We start from the raw sequence: 22,369 nt of genomic DNA on the forward strand, positions 1-22,369 counted from the left end.
AGGGACAATAAAAGGCCACACTAAAGTGTGCAGTTTTGTCATACAACACAATGCCACAGATGTCTCATGTTTTGAGGGAGCATGCAATTGGCATGCTGACTGCAGGAAAGTCCATCAGAGCTGTTGTCAGAGAATTGAATGTTCAACGTCCAATGTTCAATGAGCCAACTTTGTTTTAGAGAATTTGTCAGTACTTCCAACCGGCCTCAAACCCGCAGACGACATGTAACCACACCAGCCCAGGACCTCCACATCCGGTTTCATTACCTGCGGGATCGTCTGAGACCAGCCACCCGGACAACTGATGAAACTGTGGGTTTGCACAACCGACAAATTTCAGCTAAAATGGTCAGAAACCGTCTCAGAGAAGCTCATCTGCATGCTCAATGTCCTCACCAGGGTCTTGATCTGACTGCTGTTCGTCATTGTAAACGGCTTCTGTGGGCAAATGCTGACCTTCAATGGTCACTGGCACACTGGAGCACAGTGTGCTTTTCACGGACTAGTCCCGGTTCCAACTGTACCGGACAGATGGCCAACAGCATGTATGGTGTCGTGTGGGCGAGTGGTTTGCTGAAGTCAACTTTGTGAACAGAGTGCCCCATGATGGCAGTGGGGTTATTGTATGGGCAGGCATAAACTATGGTCAACAAACACAACTGCATTTTATCAATGGACATTTGGATGCACAGAGATACCGTGACAAGATCCTTAGGGCCATTGTTGTGCCATTCGTCTGCTAACATCACCTCATGTCGCAAGGATCTGTACACAATTCCTGGAAGTGCGTTCCAGTTCCCACTAGTATCCAGCAACTTTGCACAGCCATTGAAGAGGACCGGGACAAAATTCCAGAGGCCACAATCAACAGCCTGATCAACTCTATGTGAAGAAGATGTGTCTCACTACATGAGGCAAATGGTGGTGTAACGGCTTTCTTGTGGTGAAGGAGAAGCGGACCAAAATGCAGCGTGATTATACTGATTCATGTTTAATAACAAAAAGGAATAAACACAAACACTACAAAAACAACAAACGTGGAAAACCAAAACAGTCCTATCTGGTGCAAACACAGAGACAGGAACAATCACCCACAAAACACTCAAAGAATATGGCTGCCTAAATATGGTTCCCAATCAGAGACAACGATAAACACCTGCCTCTGATTGAGAACCACTCCAGACAGCCATAGACTTTGCTAGATACCTCCACTAAGCCACACACCCAATAACTAACAAAACCCCAAGACAAAACACACCACAATAAACCCATGTCACACCCCGGCCTGACCAAATAAATAAAGACAAACACCATATACTTTGACCAGGGCGTGACAGGTGGTCACACCAGATACAGATTGGTTATCTGATCCATGCCCCTACCTTATTTTTAAGGTTACTGTGACCAACAGATGCATGTCTGTAATCCCAGTAATGTGAAAACCATAGATTAGGGCCTAATACATTTATTTCAATTGAATTATTTCCTTATTTTAACTAACTCAGTAAAGTCTTTGTTGCATGTTGAGTTCATATTTTTGTTTAGTGTAGCTCATCTGACTCACTGGGCAGACTGGGTTCCCCTTTGTAATCCGTGATAGTTTGCCAGCCTTGCCACATCCAATGAGGTCGTAGCAGGATTTCTTATAAGCATCCAGATTAGTGTCCTTGTCATGCCCTGGTCTAAGTATTTTGTGTTTTTCTTCATGTATTGGGTCAGGCCTGGGTGTGGCATGGGGTTTTTGTATTGTGGTGTGTTTTGTCTTGGGGTTTTGGTGTGTATGTATTGGGATTGTAGCTAGTGGGGTTATCTAGCAAAGTCTATGGCTGTCTGGAGTGGTTCTCAATCAGAAGCAGGTGTTTATCGTTGTCTCTGATTGGGAACCATATTTAGGCAGCCATATTCTTTGAGTTTGTCGTGGGTGGTTGTCCTTAGTGTTGTTGTTCCTATCTCTTTGTTTATTTACACAAGTATAGGCTGTTTTGGTTTTCGTTACGTTTTGTGTTTATTCGTGTTTCACGTTGTTCATTAAACATGGATCGCAATCTACACGCTGCATTTTGGTACGACTATCCTTCACACCTAGAAAACCGTAACAGTCCTGCTCCTTGAAAACTGCAGCTCTAGCCTTTAGCTCATTGCGGATGTTGTCTGTAATCCATAGCTTCTCGCTGGAATATGTATGTACAGTCATTGTGGGGACGACATCACCGATGCACTTATTAATGAAGCTGGTGGTTGAGGTGGTAAACTACTCAATGTTATTGGATGAATCCTGCAACATATTCCAGTCTGTACAAGTGAAACTGTCCTGTAGTTTAGCATCCGCTTCATAAGATTGCTTTCGTATTGAGTTTGTCACTGGTACTTCCTGTTTGAGTATTTGCTTGTAAGTAGGAATGACATGCTGATAAAAATGTGGTAAAACTGATTTCAGTTGCCCTGCATTAAAATCAGTGGCCATGGGAAGTGCCACCTAGTGGATTTGCTTTTTCTTGTTTGTCTATGTCATTTATAAATGTGAATACATGCACTTACTAATACCTCAGTTGATGATTAATGTAGATCCTTATAAACCACTTATAAACCATTTAATCTAAAGAGTGCACTATACATATACTTTCTGAGCATTTATATATGACTTGCTCCTCCCCAAAAGCTGGCCACATTAGTAGACATTACCTGATGCTCCACGCATATAACGCAATAACCTAGCATGCTTAAAAAAAGGTAGTTTGATAAAACATTTGCGGTATTTCAATTCTCTTGATTTTGCAGATTGGATAATGGGGAAGTTAGGAGTACAGCGACACCTTCCATACCTGGATTGGGGTACATTTTCAAGCAATATCCCTTGTCCGTCACCACGGCGAAAACATATTGGCATAGGACTGAACTTCAAGTGAGTATACAAAACATTAAGAACACCTGCTCTTTCCATGACACAGACTGACCAGGTGAATCCAGGTGAAAGCTATGATCCTTCAATGATGTCATTCCACTTCAATCAGTGTAGATGAAGCGGAGGAGACAGGTTTACACAAGGATGTTTAAGCCTTGAGACAATTGAGACATGGATTGTGTATGTGTGCCATTCAGAGTGTGAAAGTGCAAGAAAAAATATTAAAGTGCCTTCGAACAGGGTATGGTAGTAGGTGTCAGATGCACCGGTTTGTGTCAAGAACTGAAACGCCCCTGGGTTTTTCACGCTCAACAGTTTCCCGTGTGTATCAAGAACGGCCCACCAGGCTGTTCTGAGGGGGGGTTCTATCACGCCTGCTCCCGCTTTCCCTCGCGTGCCAGGCTCCCAGCATTAGTACGTACACCTGCCTTTCCCCGTCACATGCATCAGCGTATTATTGGACTCACCTGGACTCAATCACCTGTTTATTACCTCCCCTATATTTGTCAGTTCCCCACCTCTGTTCCCTGCTGCTGCATTAATTGTCATTTGTCGATGTATACCCGTGTGCTGACGCTGCTCCTGTCTTGTTCTCTTTCTATTCTTAATTAAATGTCAACTCTCCATACCTGCTTCTCGACTCCAGCGTCAGTCCTTACGGGTTCCTAATGTTTGTTTGGCATAATCAGTGTGTATAGTGCAGATTAGTGGCTGCAAAGTAGTTGATTAATAATTAGTCAATGGTTTATAAGGATTTACGTTAATCATCAAATGAGGTGTGCAAGTAATCACATTTACAAATGCACTCATTACCAATTAATAAATATCCCATGTATTATAAATACATTTAAAAATATGTAAATAAATGCTCAGTCAAAATATTAATCAACCATTAACAAATGCCTTATAAATAATCAAAAGAGGTGACAATAACTCCTTTTAAATAGCTGGTTTATCAGTACATTATTAATAATTGACACATTGTGAACATACAATGTTTACACATTGTGAACATTTGAATTTATCAAACACCTTTTGATTTATTTTATCAATAATACATCATTTAAAATAGTGTTTATTGACATTTACAAATGTAAGAAAAATGATTAATATATGGTAATATATATACACTTTATAAACTGTTTATAAATGGGTTATTAAGGAACCTTAATATAAAGTGTTACCACAGATTTTCGAGGCATCACTTTATATTCACGAGCAAAGAGCCCAAGTGACAATTTCAATGTACTTGCAAAGGTCGAACAGCTACCCAATCTAACTGTTGCCAAACTAAAATATGCATGCAATCACTCTCTATCATCTTGGTCTGGTGCAGTACAACTAGGGAAGCCGGGCAGTGATGGCTTTGAGGGCTAATACTCTCTCACCTCTCCTCCATGGTCAAATGCACTCAGCATCACCCAGAAGGATAGCAGCTGAGTCACCGGCAGCCAGCTTGCCAATTATTAACAACAATCATTCGAACCACATTGGTTTGGTTGTGAGATAACATTATAGTGTAGGAGATTACTATTTTTTATTTGAATTTATGTTTTATAAAACGATACAAAACATACACATCCAAATGAAAAGATCATACAAACATCCACTACATCACACCTGCCCAGATCCACTAGCACACACCCCCATCTCCAACGCCCGCATGATGTTTGCAGTTTAATTTATTTGGTTTTGTCAGTGTTTGGTTTTGCAGAAACGGTCTGACGAGATGAAAGGAAAACGTTCTCTTTATTTCATGATTCCATGTTCTGGGTGAGCTACTGTAATTCAGACATATATCAACTACTATCTAGGTTTCTCTTCCTTAACCACAGATGTATGAAGACTAGAGATTGCTTACTTTGCCGTGCATGAGGAGGCGGATGGTGAGGGTGACATTGAGGCCGCCCTCTGGCTGGACTTTGTTGGGTTCCATACTGGGAGTGGAGGTGAAGAGAGGAGGAGTGTGGTCGTGAAGAGGGTTTCCTCAGGAATGGGAGGAGTGTGATGGTACAGTAGCCAGCCAGTCACCTGGAGAACAACAAGGAGATACCAACATACCCAGAAAGGTTAGGTCATTCAATCAACTAATCAAAGATTAGGTTGAATGACTGATTTTAGACATGAGTACAAATTCTTCCACACAGAACACGACAATAATAACTTTTCATGTTGGGTCCATTTAATTTGGATTTCAGACAATTTAGTAAATAAATGTAATTTCAGTTTACATGAAGGAGATTGTCTATAATAACATTTAATTTAAAATCTAATTGTGTTTCATTCCAGCCATGTACTGAAATAGCTGGAATTGACTTTGATGCTGGTCTGATCTGCTTGAATAGATATGACGGATCATCTTCATGAGAGTTTATAACACAAGAGGGAGCACCTCTCAAACTGTAATCAGGACAGGCTTCTCAGATGTTGCTACAAGTAGGATCAAATTAATCAATAAGAAAAGTTTGACAACAAACACATGAAATTAGTGACCATCCCAAGTAGATCTCAACTCAATCGTACACTTGCTACTGTACTTTTACCATTTTTAAAGCACCTTTAACATCCGGCATGGCAGACAGACTTCTCAGGAAGAGGGGGGTTTCAGTACACCAGTGCTGGAAAGTGATTTAAAGCCACAGTCTAAAAATGAGTTCAGCAGCCTTGCTAAGATCCTATAATCATATTTCACAGCACTGTGCTGAAGCTCAAATTGCATAGTGACAGCAAATCCATCACCTCCACACTTGGCTATCATCACCTCCACACTTGGCTATGGATTTCGGGAAGGGTTGGGGAGTAACTGATTACATGTAATCACTAACATGTAATCTGATTACGGAAAACAATCGCTGTAACATTAGTTATGTTAACAGTTAAAATATTGTAATCAGATTAAAGATACTTTAAAAAAACTAGATGATTATTTATTGGACTACTTTTACATTCAAAAGGGATGTTTGTGAAGGGTACTGAGTTTGCATAATCCAAAAGTTATGTTACTGTTTAAAATTTTGGACAGGTAACCAGTTACTGTAACAGAGAAAGTAGCCTACCCAACCCTGATTAGAAAGTTGCCTACCCAACCCTGATTTTGGGGCTTCCAATTTTGGCTTCCTCATTTAAGTACTAGGATCAAAGTACAGAAAAAGTGTCCAAGCTCACCTGAAGTTAATACAATGTAGCAGCTTACATACACTACATGACCAAAAGTATGTGGATACCTGCTCGTCAAAAATCAAATTCCAAAATGATGGACATTTATACGTAGTTGGTCCCCCTTTGCTGCTATAACAGTCTCCACTCTTCTAGGAAGGCTTCAACTAGATGCTGGAACATTGCTGCGGAACCTGCTTCCATTCAGCCACAATATTATTAGTGAGGTCAGGCAGTGATGTTGGGCGATTAGGCCTGGATAGCAGTCGGTGTTCCAATTCATCCCAAAGGTGTTTGATGGGGTTGAGGTCAGGGCTCTGTGCAGGCCAGCAAAGTTCTTCCACACTAATCTCGACAAACCGTTTCTGTATGAACCTCGCTTGTGCACGGGGGGCATTGTCATGCTGAAACAGGAAAGAGCCTTCCCCAAACTGTTGCCACAAAGTTAGAAGCACAGAATCATCTAGAATGTAATTGTATGCTGTAGGGTTAAGATTTTCCTTCACTGGAACTAAGGGTCCTAGCCCGAACCATGAAAAACAGCCCCAGACCACTGTTCCTCCTTCACCAAACTTTATAGTTTACACTATGCATTCGGGCAGGTAGCATTCTCCTGGCATCCGCCAAACCCAGATTAGTCCGTCGGACTGCCAGATGATGAAGCTATTTCATCATTCCAGAGAACGTGTTTTCACTGCTCCAGAGTCCAATGACGACATGCTTTACACCACTCCAGCCAACGCTTGGCATTGCGCATGGTGATCTTAGGGTTGTGTGCGGCTGCTCTGCCATGGAAACCCATTTCATGAAACTGATGACGAACAGTTCTTGTGCTGACGTTGCTTCAAGAGGCAGTTTGGAACTTGGTAGTGAGTGTTGCAATCGAGGACAGACAATTTTCACGCACTACGTGCTTCAGCACTCGGTAGTCCCCTTCTGTGAGCTTATGTGATCTACCACTTTGCGGCTGAGCCGTTGTTGCTCCTAGACGTTTCCACCTCACAAATACAGCATTTACAGTTGACCGGGCAGCTGTCTTGTTGGAAAGGTGGCATCCTAAGACGGTGCCACATTGAAAGTCACTGAGTTCTCCAGTTTGGGTTATTCTACTGCCAATGTTAGTCTATATAGATTGTATGGCTGTGTGCTCAATTTTATACACATCTCAGCAACGATTGTGGCTTAAATAGCCAAATCCACTAATTTGAAGGTGTGTCCACATACTATTGGTGTAAATAAAGTGGTTCTTAACTGACAACTTAATTTTGACCTATAGTTTCGTAAGGAAATGGCCCCTTCGGAAATGTTGTGATTTCATAGTCAGGTCTTTTTTTGGTTTTGTTCATTTATAGAATGAGAAAGTGTGTGCCAAAACATTGTAACTGAAAATTTAAGAAAGGATGATTGATATGTAAAATGTGTCTTTGAAAGCATAATGGTGCTGCATGACTTCCTTCTCATTATTCCTGAAGAACATCCATTATGAGTGGATGCTGCGCCTTTCTGCCTCCCAGACACAGTGACACATACACCTCTACTCTAGGCCATACAGCTCTCTTTGATACAGCGGCGGAGCACAATTGTGTTCAGTTTTAATGGGTCATATGGGTCTTTGATCAAGGGATTGAGCGACTGAAATACGCCATAACCTGCGTCTCTTGCAGTCCATCCAGAGTTTTCAAGGGGCAGTGTGTCATGCTTTGACACAGGTGTGGACATGAGTCATTGATGCAAAAATAAAGCAAGTTCACATACATTTTTGTGTGATTGAGTTTAAGTGTGTCTGTTAGCACGTGAGTGTATGTATGCATGTGTGTGTGTGCTGCGTGTCTATGCCTGTGTGAGTATTTCTGAGCATAAGATAGCGATAAAAAGATGAATAGATAGGAAGAGGGTACATGGATGTGTGCTATGATAACAGCCAACCAGTAGTGCTCCCAATCCTATGCAAAATGGGGCATGCTGTAGAAACATGAAATAAACTATTTGTTGGTTTTCTCCATCAATGGACATACAAGAAACATGCTGAATAAGGTAATTGAAATTGGTCATCGAGGGAACAAAATACACAATGTTTTCCTAAATTAAAATATTTTTCCCAGCTTCCTGTTCCACAGACAGTAGAGTATGTTACGGTCAGTGGAAGTCACCCCTTACTACTCACTCCTGGCCGTTACCACTGCTTTCAGCCATCTGTGTTTGCCTAGCTTTCTGGTCCGTAACCACTGCAGTTCATTGTGTGGAATTCACACATTCATATATCAGAGTAACACTTCATTTGTAAGTGCTGGTCCTTTTTCTATACAACCCCATATCACTCTGTGGGTAGGGGCTAGGGGTCGTTTCTGCTGGACGGACCATACATTTGAATAAGCTTCTATTTAGAATGATGTGCTTGCGCCTCATGAAGATGGATTACTGGGCTGAACACGCTAACAACAAGTGGCTATTTGGATATAAATGATGGACTTTATGGAACAAATCAGTCATTTATTGTCAAACTGGGATTCCTGGGAGTGCCTTCTGATGAAGATCAATAAAGGTAAGTGAATATTTATAGTGTTATTTCTAACTTCTGTTGACTCCAAAATGGCAGATATTTCTCTGGCTGGATTGGGCTCTGAGCGCCGTTCTCAGATTATGCTTTTTCCGTAAAGTTTTATTGAAATCTGACACAGAGGTTGCATTAAGGAGAAGTCTATCTTTAATTCTGTGAATAACACTTGTATCTTTTGTCAATGTTTATTATGAGTATTTCTGCAAAATTACTGGATGTTTTGGAATCAAAATATTACGCACGTAACGCGGCAATGTAAACTGAAATTTTTGGATATAAATATGCACATTATCTAACAAAATATACATGTATTGTGTAACATGATGTCCTATGAGTGTCATCTGATGAAGATCATCAAAGGTTAGTGATTAATTTTATCTATATTTCTGCTTTTTGTGAGTCCTATCTCTGGCTGGAAAAATGGCTGTGTTTTTTTGTCTTGGCGGTGATCTAACATGATCATATGTTGTGCTTTCGCTGTAAAGCATTTTGTAAATCGGCATGATGGGTAGATTGACAAGAAGTTTATCTTTCATTTGCTGTGTTGGACTTGTTAATGTGGGAAAGTTACATATTTCTAAATATTTTTGATGTCCATGATTTATCGTATTAGCCACATCACTACTCCTGTTAGGGGATAAAAGACTGCAGTGTAACAGGAAGTGGCAGTGTTTATTAGCGACACAGTTGCTCACGTGAGATTTCAGGGTAAATTACCGACTGGGGGCATGAGGCCTTTTCTCCCCTCCTCTCACAAACCCTCCTCAGCCATAACCCACAATGTACTGCATACAAGAAGAGACCAAATAGGACCAAAAAAGGAGATGATGAGGAAAAAGTAACAGAAAGAGGAAAGGAGGAATGTGGGAAAAGGGTGCTTGGGGCTACCATCCTGCTTTCTCTCCACTCCAAATTGTGGTTTCTCTGAAAGGATGACACAGATATTAGCAGAAACCAATTGCTTTCCCTCCACATGCTCAGTGTAGACAGTCCATTCAGACAGAATATGAAAAGAGTGGAACTACTTTTTTCATGAAGACAACTCATACATGTACCAAACAAAGCACTTCTATTAAGGAACGCGTAAACTGAGCTTGTTATACACTGGAGGTGGCAAATACCTTCCTCTCCTTGAGCAATGAACTACGGGTAACTGCCAAAATAAAGGAAACTCATAAAGTGTCTTAATAAGGCGTTGGGCCACCACGAGCCAGAACAGCTTCAAAGCACCTTGGCATAGATTCTATTAGAGTCTGGAACTCTATTGGAGTGATGCGAAATCATTCCTCCAAGAGAAATTCCATAATTTGGTGTTTTGTTGATGGTGGTGGAAAACGCTGTCTCAGGCGCCACTCCAGAATCTCCCATAAGTTTTCATATGTGTTGAAATCTGGTGGGTGACGGCCATGGCATATGATTTCATCATTTTCATGCTCATCAAACCATTCAGAGACCACTTGTGGATGGAGACATTGTCATGCTATGGAGACATAGCCATAGTGGCCAAAATAATGGCTTGCCCAGCATTTTGTACATGACCCTAAGCATGATGGGATGTTAATAGCTTAATTTACTCAGGAACCACAACTGTATCACTCATTTACTCAAGCTTTTCCATTATTTTGTCAGTTAACTGTACATTATATGGCCCACATAAAAATAATATACCATCAGGCTATATTTTCTGTTACTCATGCCACTCTTTCATAAATAACAGATGTGATATGGCGATGAAAATACAGTATATGAATGGTATGTCAGATGCACCGAATACAACATGTGTAGACCGTAGAGTGAAATGCTTACTTACAAGCCCTTGTCCTGTAGTCCACAATCATCTCCTTTGTCTTGATCACGTTGAGGGAGAGGTTGTTATCATGGCACCACATGGCCAGGTCTCTGACCTCCTCCATATAGGGTGTCTCATCATTGACTGTGATCAGGCCTACCACTGTTGTGTCGTCGGCAAAGTTAATGATGGTGTTGCACTCGTGCCTGGCCATGCAGTCATGGGTGAACAAGGAGTACAGGAGGGGACTGAGCACGCATACCTGGGGGGGGGGGGACCATCAGGAAGTCCAGATTCCAGTTGCAGAGGGAGGTGTTTACTCCCAGGGTCCTTAGCTGAGTGATGAGCATTGAGAGCACTATGGTGTTGAAATCTGAGCTGTAGTCAAAGAATAGCATTCTCACATACAGTGGGGAGAACAAGTATTTTATACACTGCCGATTTTGCAGGATTTCCTACTTACAAAGCATGTAGAGGTCTGCAATTTTTATCATAGGTACACTTCAACTGCGAGAGACGGAATCTAAAACAAAAATCCAGAAAATCCCATTGAATGATTTTTAAGTAATTAATATACATTTTATTGTATGACATAAGTATTTGATCACCTACCAACCAGTAAGAATTCCGGCTCTCACAGACCTGTTAGTTTTTCTTTAAGAAGCCCTCCTGCTCTCCACTCATTACCTGTATTAACTGCACCTGTTTGAACTCGTTACCTGTATAAAAGACACCTGTCCACACACTAAATCAAACAGACTCCAACCTCTCCACAAGGCCAAGACCAGAGAGCTGTGTAAGGACATCAGGGATAAAATTGCAGACCTGCACAAGGCTGGGATGGGCTACAGGACAATAGGCAAGCAGCTTGGTGAGAAGGCAACAACTGTTGGTGCAATTATTAGAAAATGGAAGAAGTTCAAGATGACGGTCAATCACCCTCGGTCTGGGGCTCCATGCAAGATCTCACCTCGTGGGGCATCAATGATCATGAGCAAGGTGAGGGATCAGCCCAGAACTATACGGCAGGACCTGGTCAATGACCTGAAGAGAGCTGGGACCACAGTCTCAAAGAAAACCATTAGTAACACACTACGCCGTCATGGATTAAAGTCCTGCAGCGCACGCAAGGTCCCCCTGCTCAAGCCAGCGCATGTCCAGGCCCGTCTGAAGTTTGCCATTGACCATCTGGATGATCCAGAGGAGGACTGGGAGAAGGTCATGTGGTCTGATGAGACAAAAGTAGAGCTTTTTGGTCTAAACTCCACTCGCCGTGTTTGGAGGAAGAAGATGGATGAGTACAACCCCAATAACACCATCCCAAATGTGATGCATGGAGGTGGAAACATCATTCTTTGGGGATGCTTTTCTGCAAAGGGGACAGGACGACTGCACCATATTGAGGGGAGGATGGATGGGGCCATGTATTGCGAGATCTTGGCCAACAACCTCCTTCCCTCAGTAAGAGCATTGAAGATGAATCGTGGCTGGGTCTTCCAGCATGACAACGACCCGAAACACACAGCCATGGCAACTAAGGAGTGGCTCCGTAAGAAGCATCTTGGCACCACAAGAGTTCCTGGAGTGGCCTACCCAATCTCCAGACCTGAACCCAATAGAAAATCTTTGGAGGGAGCTTAAAGTCCGTATTGCCCAGCAACAGCCCCGAAACCTGAAGGATCTGGAGACGGTCTGTATGGAGGAGTGGGCCAAAATCCCTGCTGCAGTGTGTGCAAACCTGGTCAAGAACTACAGGAAAGGTATGATCTCTGTAATTGCAAACAAAGGTTTCTGTACCAAATATTACGTTCTGCTTTTCTGATGTATCAAATACTTATGTCATGCAATAAAATGCTAATTAATTACTTAAAAATCATACAATGTGATTTTCTGGATTCTCACAGTTGAAGTGTACCTATGATAGAAATTACAGACCTTTACATGCTTTGTAAGTAGGAAAACCTGCAAAATCGTCAGTGTATCGAATACTTGTTCTCCCCACTGTATGTGTTAATTTTGTCCAGGTGGGAAAGGGCAGTGTGGAGTGCAATATAGATTGCATCATCTGTGGATTTGTTGGTGCGGTATGCAAATTGGAGTTGGTCTAGGGTTTCTGGGATAATGGTGTTGATATGGGTCATGACAGCCTTTCAAAGCAGTTCATGGCTACAGACTTGAGTGCTATAGGCTGGTAGAAAATTAGGCAGGTTACCTTAGTGTTCTTGGGCACATGGACTATGGTGGTCTGCTTGAAACATGTTGGTATTACAGACTCAGTTAGGGACAGGTTGAATGTCAGTGAAGACACTTGCCAGTTGTTCAGCTCATGCACGGAGTACACGTCCTGGTAATCCGTCTGACCCCGCGGCCTTGTGAATGTTGACCTGTTTAACGGTCTTACTCACGTCGGCTACGGAGAGTGTGATGACAGTCGTACGGAACCGCTGATGCTCTCATGCATGTTTCAGTGTTTGCCTCGAAGCGGGCACAGAAGTCATTTAGCTTGTCTGATAGGCTTGTGTCACTGGGCAGCTCGTAGCTGTGCTTCCTTTTGTAGTCTAATAGTTTGCAAGCCGTGCCACATCTGACGAGCGTCGGAGCCGGTGTAGTATGATTCAATTTTAGTCCTGTATTGACGCTTTGCCTGTTTGATGGTTCGTCTGAGGGTATAGCAGGATTTCTTATAAGCGTCCGGGTTAGAGTCCCGCTCCTTGAAAGCGGCAGCTTTAGCTCAGTGCGGATGCTGCCTATAAACCATGACTTCTGGTTGGGGTATGTACATACGGTCACTGTGGGGACGACCTCATCGATCATCTTATTGAAGAAGCCAGTGACTGATGTGGTGTACTCCTCAATGCCATCAGAAGAATCCCAGAACATATTACAGTCTGTGCTAGCAAAACAATCCTGTAGGTTAGCATCTGCATCATCTGACCACTTCTTTATTGACCGAGTCACTGGTGCTTTCTGCTTTAGTTTTCTTCTTGTAAGCAGGAATCAGGAGGATAGAATTATGGTCAGATTTGCCAAATGGAGGGTGAGAGAGAGCTTTGTAAACAGACTTGGTGCCAGACGCGGTTTGTGGTGGTAAATAGACAGCTACGGAAAATAGAGATAAACTCTCTAGGTAAATAGTGTACCCCTTGTCTTATGGAAGGCAGCTGTTCTATCTTGGCAAAGCAGCGTAAACCCCTTTTTCCATATTGCTTTCAGCCACGACTAGGTGAAATATAAGATATTACAGTTTCTAATGTCCTGTTGGTAGGATATTCGTGATACTAGCACGTCTAGTTTATTATCCAATGATTGTACATTGGCTAATAGGACTATGGTAGAAGCAGATTACCCACTCGCCGTCGGATCCTTACAAGGCACCCCGACCTACGTCCCCGATATCTCCGTCGCTTTCTCCTGTGAATGACTGGGATGAGGGCCTTGTCCGTTGTCTGAAGCAAAGCCTTCGCTTCTGACTCGTTAAAGAAAATGTTTCGTCCAGTACGAGATGAGTAATCACTGTCCTAATATCCAAAAGCTATTTTCTTTCATAAGAGACGGTGGCAGAAGCATTATGTACAAAACAAGTTACAAATAATGCAAAAAAACACACAAAATAGCAGAATTGGTTAAGAGCCCGTGAAATGGCATCCACATCCACTGATAGTGTATAGCCTGACTGCTCCAGTATTCAAATACAGTGCATTCGGAAAGTATTCAGACCCATTGACTTTTTCCATATTTTGTTACGTTACAGCCTTGTTCTAAAATAGATTAAATGAAGAAAATTCCTCAGCAATCTACACACAATACCCCATCACGACTAAGTGGAAACAGGTTGTATCATATTTTTACAAATGTATAAAAAACCCTGAAATAACTTATTTACATAAGTATTCAGACACTTTGCTATGATACTCGAAGTTGGCCAAACTGATCAATCGGGGGAGAAGGGCCTTGGTCAGAGAGGTGACCAAGAACCTGATGGTCACTCTGACAGAGGTCCAGAGTTCCTCTGTGGAGATGGGAGAACCTTCCAGAAGGACAACCATTACTGCAGCACTTCACCACTTTATGGTAGAGTGACCAGACGGAAGCCACTCCTGAGTAAAAGGCACATGATATAGAGTTTGCCAAAAGGCACCTAAAGGACTCTCAGACCATGATAAACAAGATTCTCTGGTCTGATAAAACCAGGATTGAACTCTTCGGCCTTAATGCCAAGTTTAACGTCTGGAGGAAAAACCTGGCAAAGATTAACGGAGTAAAGTACAGAGAGATCTGTGATGAAAACCTGCTTGAGAGAGCTCAGGACCTCAGACTGGGGCAAAGGTTCACCTTCCAACAGGACAACGACCCTAAGCACACAGCAAAAACAATGCAGGAGTGGCTTTGGGACAAGCTTCTGAATGTCCTTGAGTGACCTAGCCAGAGCCTTGACATGAACCCGATCGAACATCTCTGGAGACTTTAAAATAGCTGTGCAGCGACGCTCCCCATCCAAACTGACAGAGCTTGAGAGGATCTGCAGAGAAGATTGAGAAAACTCCCCAAATATAGGTGTGCCAAGCTTGTAGCATCATACCCAGGAAGACTCAAGGCTGTAATCGCTGCCAAAGGTGCTTCAACAAAGTACTGAGTAAAGGGCCTGAAAACATATGTAAATGTGATATTTCAGTTTTTATAAATATGTAAAAATGTGTAAAAACCTGTTTTGCTTCTTCATTAAGGGATATTGTGTGCAGATTTATAAGGGGGAAAAACTATTTAATTAATTTTAGAATAAGGCTGTAACGTAACAAAATGTGGAAAAAGTCAGGGTGTCTGAATACTTTCCGAATGCACTGTATTTGGTAGCCTAGAGACATTAGTTTATCTTTTTAGCAGGAGCCATTTGCTTTCCAACCTGTGTTTTCCAGCGATTATATTTGGAAAATTGCGAAAGGCCGATTTTGGCTGCATGCTGTTCACGTTCACTGACAGATTTGCTGCATATTCCAGACTGGAGGCATGCCTTGTGATTGGGCTACACACAATCCACAACTAGGCAACTTTTTAAAAATAAGCTATTGATCCTCTGTGGCTAAATTATAGGCCTACTCCTAGTGTAGTATTCTGAATTATTTCATTTTTTCTGTACAGACAACAGTAATAACTTTGGCAAATGTAAGTGCTGCAGCACTTCCAGCACCCTTCCCACGGCTATGATTCTAAAAGGATATTAATGATGAAGCGCAACGCTGGAGAGATGAGAGTTGCAGAAAGAGGTAGATCATAGAAAGTGAATCTCATTCTAGTTCTGTGAGAGATACAGGCACGTTTCTCTTTCTCACCACAACAATGGCCACGCAGTGGTCTATAGCAGGGGTGGGCAAACTTTTTGGCTCGAGGGCCACATCGGGATTTTGAAATTCAATGGAAGGGTACCAATTGTTTGTTGAAATCAATTTGCGGGGGCCTCCCGAGTGGCACAGCGGTCTAAAGCACTGCATCGCAGTGCTTAAGGCGTCACTCCAAGCTTCGATCCAAGCCTGTGTCACAGCTGGCCATGACTGGGAGACCCATGAGGCAGTGTACAATTGGCCCAGTGTCGTCTGGGTTAGGAGAGGATTTGGCAGGCCGAGATTTCCTTGTCCCATCGCACTCTTGTGACTCCTGTGGCGGGCCGGGCGCATGCATGCTGACACAGTCGCCAGGTGTACAGTGTTTCCTCCGACACATTGGTGCAGCTGGCTTAAGTGGGCATTGTGTCAAGAAGCAATGCAGCTTGGCTGGGTTGTGTTTCGGAGGATGCATGGCTCTCGACCTTCGCCTCTCCCGTGTCCGTACGGGAGTTGCAGCGGTGGGACAAGACTGTAACTACCAATTGGATATCACGAAATTGGGGAGAAATAAGAGCAAAAAAATAGTAATTTAGGAAACAATTATATATCTACGTGTTTTTTTTCTGTCTCGTGGGCTGGATTGAAGTGCGTACTTTGTCCCCCCCTTGGTCTATAGGCTAAAATGTTGTGCAAACCATGAACCCGGGCCAACACAAATCAATTCTTCGAGTATCAGGCATGTTTTCACATTACGTTTTTTAAAGGGCAGGAGAACTTACATGATTGCTTTTATTATATTTTTTACATTACAAACAGTGAAAATAATTGTTCATGCCAGGAGAGGTACCAGATCCTGGCAAATCAGTTTTGAACCTAACAGTCCAAAACTGAGAGGTACTGGACCTTCTTCCACCAACAACCGTTACAGTAGGATGTCATTGTAAATAGGAATTTGTTCTTAACTGATTCCATATGTGTTATTTCATAGTTGTGATGTCTTCACTATTATTATACAATGTAGAAAATAGTCGAATTAAAGAAAAATCCTGGAATGAGTAGGTATGTCCAAATTTTTGACTGGTACTTGCTTAATTCATTTGAATAATATTATGGTGTTTCTCTACTCCAAGAAAAACAAAAAGCCCTCTGGGTTTCCGTTAGGATGGAACGGAAAATATGGCGCTGTACAATGTGACGGTCAGGAGTAGGCTACAGTACTGGGCTATTTAGCTAAAGAATTCCTGTATCGTGCAGGCATGCGGGAGACCAGGGATCAATTCCCTGACAGGGAGGCCGGCCGCCACCGGGAGAACCATGAGGCAGCTTTTGGTTTTAATTTAGAATCTTCCAATCCTCTATATGTAATTTTTGGTGGAGAGTCACGTCATATTTTTCGATATACTGTAGGCCTACCGTAGGCAACATGAGTCTCACTAGTGTTGAGTAATGTGCTGTTAAAAGGTATTATTTATTTAAAGAGCATATTGAAGTTAGAAGCAATGCAGGTTCAATACACGTGCCGCCGCCACCGGGAAACCTATGAGGTGGTTTTTGGTTTTAATTTAGCATCCTCCAATCCTCTATGTAATTATTGGCGGAGAGTCACGTTATATTTTTCAATATGCTGTAGGCCTACCAATAGTGTCTTAGACAGCTGTGCCACTCGGGAGGCCCCATCCACAAAGTATCAAAATACAGAGAGGTGTTGGTAAAGGTATATTGTCCTGCTAATAGCCTGTAATGGGCTATTATAATACTGTACGTGGTGCCCAGGTCAGGATAATCAAAACATTTCTTTATTAAAGACTATCATAAAAAATGTTGGAACTTAACTTATTTATTGTGATCCAAAGCCATGAATGAGTGAGTCACTCAGCTTTATGTAGCTGCCGGGCTAAATGACTATGCCATCAACTTGATAATATATATAACAATATTTTGGAGGTTATTTCATTTTGAAAAACACTAAAGTGCGCGATTGTAATTATAATAAAGGCCAAAATAATATTTGCAAAGGCCAAAACATGTATTTATGCTTTTAGAGGGAGAGAAACGCTGGGCTAATTGTGCGCCACCCTACAGTATGGGAGTCTTAATCACGGTCCGATGTGATACATAATAATTTTTGTTGTATTATTTGTTTTGTCTTCTGGGGAATTCAACTGAAATTGAAACCAATCACGGTAAGAAATACATTTGACAATAGATTTCTCCCCCTACCCTCCTTCTAGGCAAGTTCATTGTCCAGCTACCTGCTAATAGCCATAATGGCACTGTACAATGTCACCATATGTTTGAACAAGCATTTTCCAGTAAGCAACAATTTATTCATTAGACAACTTTGTTCCAATAATTCTGTAATTCAGCTATATTTATTCCCATAGTAAATCGTTAAGGATCCATAACTAAATAAACATTGGCACTTTGAAAGAGTATTTTTCTCATTATTTTATTAAGGAAAGCATAAAGATGCTGATGAAGAAATACAGTGTATTGCATCTTGTTTACATCTGGTTTACATTCTTTACTGTAACCACAATGTCACAAAGAATTTATATCTACCTTTCCAATTACTTTTAGAGTTTGGGATTCATTTGATTAATATTATGGTGTTTCTATCACTAGAAAAAACAAAAAACCCTCTGGATTTCTGTTAGGATGTAACGTAAAATATGGCACTGTACATCGGTGCTAAAATAGTTGTAGGCTGCTGCTTCAAATCCTATTGCTTCTGACTTCAATATGCTCTTTAAATAAATAATACCTACACCCCTTTTAACCTTTTTGGGATAGGGTGCAGCATTTTCACTTTTGGATGAATTGAACTGAATTAATCCTTAATTAATCCAAATATATCACTGGTTGTTGTGTGTAAAGTAAGGCTAGCTGTTTTGAAGAAGCTGTTTTCTATAGTTGTTTACATGGTACAAGTATGTACCATGGGTTTGGTATCTAACCTGTCATGTTAACTGCTTCTAACAGTATTAGTCATTAGTTCAGAATATAATTCTAAGTATTAATCTACTGTTTCTAATCTAATTTTGCATAAATAAAACCTCCACAAAGAGAAATTAAAATCAAATTTGACTCTGTAAATTGAAGTGAAATGGTTTCCACGTGTGATTTGGCATTGAGTTCACACCTGGGGTGTATTCCAGTCCCCTACTCTGTCCCAGATGCTAATATATGCAGTTTCTAAAACTGTTTGAATGATGTCTGTGAGTATAACAGAACTCATATGGCAGGCAAAAACCTGAGAAGAAATCCAAACAGGAAGTGAGAAATCGATTTTCAAAACAGTGCCTATTGAAATCCCAGTGAGATATGAGGATGGACTTCCTAAGGCTTCCACTAGATGTCACCATCTTAAGAAACTGGTTTGATGATTCTGCTATAAAGGTGGGGCTCATAATAGCTCTTTGAGTGAGTGGTTTGGCAGAGAGCCTCAGTCTCATGACGCGCGCTCCCGATAGAGTTTGCTCTCGTTCCAATGTTTTTCTTCAGACTATGAAATTCTCCGGTTGGAACCTTATTGATGATTTATGTTAAAAACATCATAAAGATTGATTGCATACATAATTTGACTTGTTTCTACGGACTGTAATGGACCTTTTCAAGTTTTTGTCTGGAGGAAGTGGTCGCGCCTCATGAAGATGAATTACTGGGCTGAACACGCTAACAACAAGTGGCTAAATGATGGGCTTTATGGAACTTTATGGAACAAATCAGTCGTTTATTGTCGAACTGGGATTCCTGGGAGTGCCTTCTGATGAAGATCATCAAAGGTAAGTGAATATTTATAGTGTTTTTTTCGAGCTTCTGTTGATGCCAAAATGGCAGATATTCCTCTGGCTGTTTTGGGTTCTGAGCGTCGTTCTCAGATTATGCTTTTTCCTTAAAGTTTTTTTGAAATCTGACACAGCGGTTGAGTAGAGGTTAAGTCTATCTTGAATTCTGTGAATAACGCTTGCATCTTTTATCAATGTTTAAATATTTTAGAATTTTGCACGCTGCCTTTTCAGCGGAGAATGTTGTCGAGGGAACCCCTGCCCAAGAAAGGTTAAGTTTTCCTTTCACTGGAATTAATGAGAATAGCCCTTACCATGAAAAACAGCCCCAGACTTTTATTCCTCCTCCACCAAACTTTACAGTTGGCACTATGCATTGGGTTAGGCAGCGTTATCCTGGCATCGTCCAAACCCAAATTCGCCCATCGGACTGACAGATGCTGAAGCTGATTAATCACTCCAGAGAACACGTTTCCACTGCTCCAGAGTCCAATTGCGGTGAGTTTTACTGACGATTGGCAGGGGCAGCTCTAGCAGGACAGAAATTTTAATAACTGACTTGTTGGAAAGGTGTCATACTATGACGGCAAAGCTAAAAACGTTGAAAGTCACTGAGCTCTTCAGGAAGGTCATTCTACTGCCAATGTTTGTCTATGGGGATTGCATGGCTGTGAGTTTGATTTTATACACCTGTCAGCAACAGGTGTGGCTAAAATAGCCAAATCCCAACATTTGAAGGGGTGTCCACGTACTTTTGTATATCAACTCAGCAAAACAAGAAACATCCTCTCACTGTCAACTGCGTTTATTTTCTGCAAACTTAACATGTGTAAATATTTGTATGAACATAACAACATTCAACAACTGAGACATAGACTGAACAAGTTCCACAGACATGTGACTAACATAAATGGAGTAATATGTCACTGAACAAAGGGGGGGATCAAAATCAAAAGTAACAGTCAGTTTCTGGTGTGGCCACCAGATGCATTAAGTACTGCGGTGCATCTAATCCTCATGGGCTGGACCAGATTTGCCAGTTCTTGCTGTGAGGTGTTACCCCACTCTTCCACCAAGGCACATGCATGTTCCCAGACACTTCTGAGGGGAATGGCCCTAGCCCTCACCCTCAGATCCAACAGGTCCCAGACGTGCCCAATGGGATTGAGATCTGGGCTCTTCGCTGGCCATGGCAGAACACTGACATTCCTGTCTTGCAGCGTTGAGATAGCCTGCAATGACAACACGCTCAGTCCGATGATGCTGTGACACACCACCCCAGACCATAACGGAACCTCCACCTCCAAATCGATCCCGCTCCAGAGTACAGGCCTCGGTGTGACTGTCATTCCTCATTCCGACCATCACCCCTGGTGAGACAAAAACGCGACTTGTCAGTGTAGAATGCTTTTGCCAGTCCTGTCTGGTTCAGCGACGGTGGGTTTGTGCCCATAGGAAACGCAGGTGATGTATGGTGAGGACCTGCCTTACAACAGGCCTACAAGCACTCAGTCCAGCCTTTCTCAGCCTATTGCGGACAGTCTGAGCACCGACGGAGGAATGGTGCGTTCCTGGTGTAACTCGGGCAGTGTTGTTACCATCCTGTACCTGTCCCATAGGTGTGATGTTCGGATGTACCGTTCCTGTGCAGGTGTTGTTACACGTGGTCTGCCACTGCAAGGACGATCAGCTGTCTGTCCTGTCTCCCTTTAGCACTGTCTTAGGCGTCTCACAGTACGGACATTGCAATTTCTTTCCCCTGCCACATCTGCAGTACTCATCCCTCCTTGCAGCATGCCTAAGGCACGTTCATGTAGATGAGCAGGGATCCTGGGCATATTTCTTTTGGTGTTTTTCAGAGTCAGTAGAACTTTCATAACTGTGACCTTAATTGCCTACCGTCTGTAAGCTGTTACTGTCTTAACGACCGTTCCACAGGTACATGTTCATCAATGGTTTATGGTTCATTGAGCAAGCATGGGAAACAGTGGTTAAACCCTTTACAATGAAGATCTTTGAAGTTATTTGGATTATTTTTGAAAGACAGGGTCCTGAAAATGGGACGTTTCTTTTTTGCTAAGATTATATTGTATGTACCCAGTATGTCTCTCAGGTTCTCTGGCACTGGCCTTTTAACTATTCCAAAGCCTAGGACCAAGAGGCATGGAGAGGCAGCTTTTAGTTATTATGCCCCCAGCTTCTAGAATAGCCTGTCAAAGAACATGAGGGGTGCTGAAACAGTGGACATATTTAACAGAGATCTTGAAACATATTTTTAGCTTTGCTTTTCCTCATTGTGATATTTAGTAGTTCAGCTTTTGTCATTCTTTTGTTTTTTTATCTTATGTTTGTTGTGTGGTCAATATTTCAGCTTTTATTTTCATCGTTTTTCATTTTTTTCCAGTAAAGCACATTGCATTGATAATCTGAAACGTGCTATGTAAACGAAGCTTCACTTGATTTGATTTTATATAATAGCCATATCTAGGAAAACCAAAGTTTCAAAGCCTGGGCCTAATAGTAGTAGTAATAGTGTATATGTGTTCATTCAATAAGTTTTGTAGTGATTCCGATGTTAGTGATGTAAAGAATATTTTCTGGTCTGTGGCGTATTATGCAGAGTAACCAGACGCTGCCCTTGACATGTTTAGGAAATTGCTTATTCCAGTTACTAATAAGTATGCACCCATGAAGAAAATTACTGTAAAGACTGATAACTCCCTGTGGATTGATGAGGAATTGAGAAATTGTATGGTTGAGAGGGCTGATGCAAGATTAATGGCAAATAAGTCTGGCTTCACAACCGATTGGCAAAAGCACGGCAAATTGAGAAATCATGTGACTAAACTGAATAAAAAT

At 41.9% G+C, this 22,369-nt stretch overlaps 1 protein-coding gene across 2 annotated transcripts in view; it reads right to left on the minus strand.

Moving 5' to 3' along the window:
- The window catches only part of LOC109870976 (poly(rC)-binding protein 3), a 159,443-nt gene that overhangs the window by 58,542 nt on the left and 78,532 nt on the right, over window positions 1-22,369 (minus strand). For both annotated transcript variants that reach the window (XM_020461703.2, XM_020461707.2), the window contains exon 5: window positions 4,764-4,933. In XM_020461703.2, the coding sequence (XP_020317292.1) occupies window positions 4,764-4,838 (75 nt within the window). In that variant the 5' untranslated portion in view covers window positions 4,839-4,933. The remainder of the gene's footprint in view (window positions 1-4,763; window positions 4,934-22,369) is intronic.

Source organism: Oncorhynchus kisutch, linkage group LG26 (genome assembly GCF_002021735.2).
Source record: "Oncorhynchus kisutch isolate 150728-3 linkage group LG26, Okis_V2, whole genome shotgun sequence".
Classification (NCBI taxonomy): Eukaryota; Metazoa; Chordata; class Actinopteri; order Salmoniformes; family Salmonidae; genus Oncorhynchus; species Oncorhynchus kisutch.